Below are 6,000 nucleotides of genomic sequence, written 5' to 3' on the forward strand. Positions count from 1 at the left end.
GGTCATGTGACGACCTAGTGGGCCAACCGGATGTCAGCATTGTCTAATTAATATTCATGAGACCAGTATTTTCTTTACTGCGTTTATGAATCGCAAGTTTAAAAATACTGTAATTTACTAGATAATATGTATTCAAAGTCGTTGTATAAATAGCTTAAATACACTTAACATTATACAGTAGTTTTGGGTGCTTTTTTTAATGACGTTATCACTGTCCGTTATATTTTGAGTCCTTCACGTTCTGTCAAGGTAAGTCAACAGCAGATTTTCACTCTTTAATCTTTAAAAAAAGGATAGGTTGTATTGACATCTCGATTATTACAGAAATGTGTTGAGAAAAACTAAAAATAAGACTACTTTGGTTAAGTTTTAGCTTTAATTCTAGCATGTTTTCCGTCATTGATGTTTACTGTTTAGCGCTCTCTAGTGACGGTATTTCTTCAGCTGCAGTCAATTTGAAGCTTGAATGAGCAACTCTCGTTTCTGTAAGCGTGGTTTATAAAGCAGACAGTCCTGCTATTGGTGTCTGTTTTTGGAGTCATTCCTGATATGGCATACCTTTAAACTTTGTGTAAATAAAGAGCAGAAGTTATTTCCCATTGAGAGAATATAACTTGAGTTGACTAACGTGAGGGTGTCAACAAACCTACTTTTGATTGTTTTGATCACCCCTCCCCCAATAAATCAGATGTATTTTATTTATTTTTAAATTATTAGTATATTTTACATATTATACAAAGAGAAATGCATTGAAAAGTATGATATTTATGTCCAATGTGTCTCCTTTAATATTATTAACTTTGTCCTTTCCTCATTTTATACTTTTAGCTTTCAACATGGAGATGGATAACTCGTGTAATGTTACAGAAAGTACTGTGGAGGATGAGGACGTCCTTTCTGATCCTGAGATCTGTGGATCTAATGCAAATACAGAATTCAGCGAGGAATTAATGCTAATGCTTGAGGTGACACAGCAGTAGTGAACTTGGTCAAACTGTAAACATGATATATTTACTTAAAAAGCTAATAGCTTTTTTAAAAAAAAAATAAGCTATTAGAGACTATATTTTTTATTGCCTCATTTTTATCGTTAAACAAGGTAGATTTCATTGCCAATGAGAGAAAATTAAATATATTAACCAGTTTGCTCAGACATGGTGAAAGCATACAAATATCTCTTTGACTTGTTCAGGTGAGCACAATGACCTCATATGAAAAAGTGTCAAAAGGAATAAACCATGTAGAGGGGGGATGGCCAAAAAAGATCAATGCAGATGACACGGAGGTGACTGCCCGCTACAAGAAGAACTGCATAAAGGATGAACATTGCCAGCACATAGTTATGGAGCTTGCCAGTGTGAGTGCCAACACCGTAAACACACCATAAACATTTTATCAGTATATCAGGAACTGTAAAGTCAGCAATAATTGCTTGAATTATAGTTGAAGATTGGTGACTGATTCCCCCATGTTAAGCAAAGAGCATTAGTTTTATTTAAAGAAACTGAATTTTGTTGACAAGACTTCTCTGTCTATAAATGTTAGGAGTGGTTTAAGGAATAGTTCAGGTAGATGAAAATACTGTATGTCAGTCCATCCTTTTGAATCCTTGTAAAGATTAAAAGCTGTTGTCTCCATTCATTGTAATTGCATAGACAAGAGCATCCAGTACATTCTTCAAAATTTCTTCTTCTGTGCTCCATTAAAGAAAGAACGTCACATGGGTTTGGAAGGTGAAAAATATCTGAGTAAATAACAAATCCTTCTAAAGGATTAGTTCACTTCCATAACAAAAATTAACAAATAATTTATTCACCCCCTTGTGCATCTTGGATGAGAAGGGAGTGAATAAATTATCTGTAAATCTTTGTTCTGGAAGTGAACTAATCCTTTAAGACAAGAGAGATACAATTGGTTTGGTTTGGTTTCAGCTTTTATCTCCTTCTGGTCAGAACTGCTCATTAATTCTCACTCGTCCTCAAAAACACAGTCACTTCATGAATTCTGCTAAGTCTTGTCTTCTTGTCATCTGAAGGTCATGGAACACTACATCAAGTTGAAAGATTCAAAAAATTGTTTCCCAGATTTAAAAGGCGAAAGGGTGGTGGAGGAAATAGAGTATGAGCCTTCAGCAAGAATCATCAATATGTTAAGGTGAGCAAACCTATTAGAGAACAATAGGACGAACAACCTATATAGACATGATTTGTCTCGGATGGATGGGTGGATAAATAAATATAAAGAGAGAAAGATAGATGCACTGTCTGATTACCGTGGCACAAGTATAACCAAAATGCAATTTTTTTTTCTAGAGACCCAAATAAGATAAAACGCACAGCCACCAGTTTGTCCTGGCACCCGCTTGATTGTCATAAACTAGCTGTTGCTTACTCTTGTCTGGAATTTCAGAGAGCGCCCAAAAAGATGAGCTTTGACTCCTACATATGGAACATTGGTATGGTACACACAGTTTCATTGATGATACTATATATACTGTATACACAGTACCTTGCAAAAGTATTATTTTTTTCACATTTTATGTTGCTGCCTTATGTTAAACTGCTTTATATTACCTATTTTCCACATCAATTCGCACTCCATACACCATAATGGCAAAGCAAAAAACATGTTTAATAACAGAGCGTTTAATCACTTAAATGATTCCATTGCATAAATATTCAAACCCTTATCTGGGACAGTTGAAATTTACATCAGGAGCATTCACATTGCTTGTAGATGTTACTACTTTTCAAGTAAAGTTAACTTGTGGGAAATTCAGTGCTCATCACTCAGCACAGTACCATCCCAAAAGTACTGTGATGGTAGCAGCCTCATGCTGTGGGGCTGTTTTTCAGCAGCAGGGACTGAGCGACTGAGGGAAAGCTCAACACAGCAAAATATAGAGATATCCTTAATGAAAACCTTTAGAACCTCAGACTGGGCAGGAGGTTCACCTTCCAACAGGACAATGACCCTAAGCACACAGCAAGAGTGGCTTATAGACAACTCTGTGAGTGGCCCAGTCAAAGCCTGTGCTTAAATCTAATCAAATATTTATGGAGAAACCTGAAAATTTGTGTTTGCCCAATCCAACCTGACAGAGCTTGAGAGGTGGAAGATGTAAGGAGAAGAATGGCAATGCCAAATGTTGATGTGCAAAACTTGTTGCATCATAGTCAAAAAGGCTGTAAAGGTGCTTCAACTAAATACTGAATACTTATGCAAGTACTTATTTCAGGTTTTTTATTTTTAATACATTTACAAAGTTGTGAGAATTCTGTTTTTGCTTTGACATTATTGGGTATGGAGTGTAGATTGATGTGAAAAAACAAGTAATTTAAGGAAATTAAAAAGTATTTTTTCACCTTCATCTACAGAAATTAGCAATAAACCTGAGATGACCTTGAAACCTGTATCTCCGCTTGTTTGCCTGGAGTATAACCACAGAGATACTCACATCCTTATTGGGGGAAGCTACAATGGACAGATTGGTGGGTTTTTATTATGAATATGAATGGCATGTGAATGATTATATAAGGCAGATGTGGTTGTTTCAATCCATCAGACACACGTGTAAACTCAGCAATGCTTAGGTGCCCTTTATTGTGAACATCTCAGGTGTTTGTTGGAAATTGCAACCGTAGATGTATTTGCATAAAAGGTAAATGTTCTCTAGTCAGAGAGCTTGCCCTATTTCCAGGCTATTGGGACACACGGAGTGGCAGCCAGCCAGTACAGTTGTCCGCCACTGAGCAAAGCCATAAAGATCCTGTCTACAAGGTCATCTGGCTGCAGACAAAGATAGGCACTGAAGCTTTCTCAGCTTCTACAGATGGTCAGGTCTGTGTACACTGACACAACAGTCCACAAACATTTATATAAGCCAGTATTTCACAGACTGGATCGCTATAATTCGCTTCAAATTAGTCATGCTGTAAATTCAAAGAAGTATCTATCTGACTACAGGTACTGTTCTGGGACATTCGAATGATGAATGAGCCAACCAAGCGGGTCGTGCTGGATCCCAGTAAGAAGGGAAACCGTGAAAATGCCTTTGGTGCAGTCTCAATGGAGTTTGAAAACAGTATGGTAAGAGCAGCTCTCATTTTGTTCGTCCCCTTTCAATGTGGAAATTCATGTTGAGAAAATGTTTTACTTTTATTTACAAAAGGCCAAGTTTCTGGTGGGCACAGAGCAGGGACTTGTGGTTTCTTGCAATCGCAAGTTAGAGACCACAGATGATCCGATTGTGTGTACATACAGTGGACACCATGGCCCCATTTATGCACTCCAGAGGAACCCCTTCTTTCCGAAGAACTTCTTGACCGTAGCTGATTGGACCGCCCGCATCTGGTCAGAGGACATCAAAGAGTCCTCCCTCATTTCAACCAAGTAAGATACTCTGTATTTTGTTCTGAAATACTGACAGAGCAGGAATTATACCACTCACATGGGTTTTATTTTTCTATTTGTGATGTAAATTTGCATCAACTATATTTTAGGTCAGTGGTTCTCAACCTGGAGGCCTAGGGGAGCTTAGCAAACTTCCAACTAACTCTAAACTAAAAGGCTAATAAAGAACACAAAAAATCTAGCATTTATCAAAATTTTCCCTCAATAGCTATAGTTTTTATTGAAGAACTTACGAAGAATTCCTGGAATCACAAAATATATCAAGGATAATATATTTAATATACATTATTAAACCACGCTGATTCAATATATCATTAAAAAATTACATATACAGCTTTTTTATAATTATCTCGAATATTGTGTTGGACAACCAAGGACGTTTAAGTCAAAAAGCATGAGAACCTTTCTGAACCTCCATAGACAGCAATTCAAGGCCAAGAAAGGTAGTAAGGACATTGTTCAAAAAAGCTCTCAGATTTCATAAAAATATCTTAATTTGTGTTCCAAAAATGAACATGAAGGTGAGTAATTAATGACAGAATTATCCATTTAAGCTGTAGTTTCGTATATCTACTTGAACAGAAGCCAGTATTTCTTAACTATTTCTACAGATATCACATGACCAGTCTCTTAGATGGCTGTTGGAGTCCAGTCAGACCATCCGTATTCTTTACAGTGAAGATGGATGGCACCTTGGATGTGTGGGACATACTGCTTAAACAGAAGGACCCTGCTCTCAGTCTAAAAGTCAGAACTAAACATCTCCTCATACTGAGAATGTCTCAAATTCAAATATCAAATCATTATTTGTTTATACGGTTTATGAGTTTTTTTTCCTCACAGGTTTGTGATGAAGCTCTATACAGCATCCGTGTACGAGATAAAGACTCTTTGGTGTGCTGTGGATCTCAGCTAGGAACCGTCAGACTGCTGAAGATGTCACCAGACCTGTGCACTCTGCAGAAAAACGAGAAGGCCCTGGTCTCTGAGGTGAGACTTGAACACACTTTCCTTCACATGTGCAAACACATTTATACTAGATTTTAGTAAATGAAGACCGTTTTTATTTATGCATAACTAAAGACAGATATGATTCTACAACATTACCTTTTTTTCTTCTGATGTACAATTGTTGACGTTTTTTTATTTTTTTTATTTTTTTTATTTTTTTTTTATTCCAGCTGTTTGAACGTGAGACTAAGAGAGAAAAGATTCTGGAAGCTCAGTACAGAGAGAGGCATCAAATGAAACAAAGCTGCTCCGAAGAGGATGAGGGGGGTACAGAAGACATGGAGGAACTCCTGGCCTGTACAGAGACAGAGTTTTTTGAGACTGTGGAAGCTGAGAAGAAGAAAATACATGATGAGGAGAAAGGGAGAAGGTTGGGGATGTTTTGCTGACATTTTAACTGTTTGATTTGACAAGTATGCTGGTGGTCATCAATATATACCAGCCGATCAACAACAAAAAAATGTAGTTTGTTTTCTAAGGTTGTTTCTTGTCCCTTGCAGGAAAGTGGCATGTGGGAAGACAGCCAAGCAGGATGCGGAGCCTAAACACCCCGAAAACGAAAGCTTTTCTGATTGA

The 6,000-nt window shown here is 37.1% G+C and overlaps 1 protein-coding gene across 1 annotated transcript; it reads left to right on the plus strand.

The window, feature by feature from the left end:
* Window positions 1-836: 836 nt before the first annotated feature.
* On the plus strand, window positions 837-6,000 carry dnai2a (dynein, axonemal, intermediate chain 2a). Its single transcript, XM_073827912.1, has 12 exons — window positions 837-965; window positions 1,193-1,357; window positions 2,036-2,154; window positions 2,313-2,455; window positions 3,378-3,491; window positions 3,701-3,840; window positions 3,967-4,089; window positions 4,172-4,392; window positions 5,025-5,160; window positions 5,257-5,403; window positions 5,595-5,794; window positions 5,925-6,000. The coding sequence occupies exons 1-12, from the start codon at window positions 837-839 to the stop codon at window positions 5,998-6,000; spliced, it is 1,713 nt and encodes a 570-aa protein (XP_073684013.1).

This window comes from Garra rufa, chromosome 22 (assembly GCF_049309525.1).
Source record: "Garra rufa chromosome 22, GarRuf1.0, whole genome shotgun sequence".
NCBI classification, from domain to species: Eukaryota; Metazoa; Chordata; class Actinopteri; order Cypriniformes; family Cyprinidae; genus Garra; species Garra rufa.

Excerpts from the sequence above, each read along its gene's own strand:
- dnai2a (XM_073827912.1), top strand. The coding sequence starts at position 837 with ATGGAGATGGATAACTCGTGTAATGTTACAGAAAGTACTGTGGAGGAT. Across the intron at positions 3,492-3,700 it reads AAGCTACAATGGACAGATTG|GCTATTGGGACACACGGAGT; the intron begins GTGGGTTTTTAT and ends CCCTATTTCCAG. Across the intron at positions 5,404-5,594 it reads AGAAGGCCCTGGTCTCTGAG|CTGTTTGAACGTGAGACTAA; the intron begins GTGAGACTTGAA and ends TTTTTATTCCAG.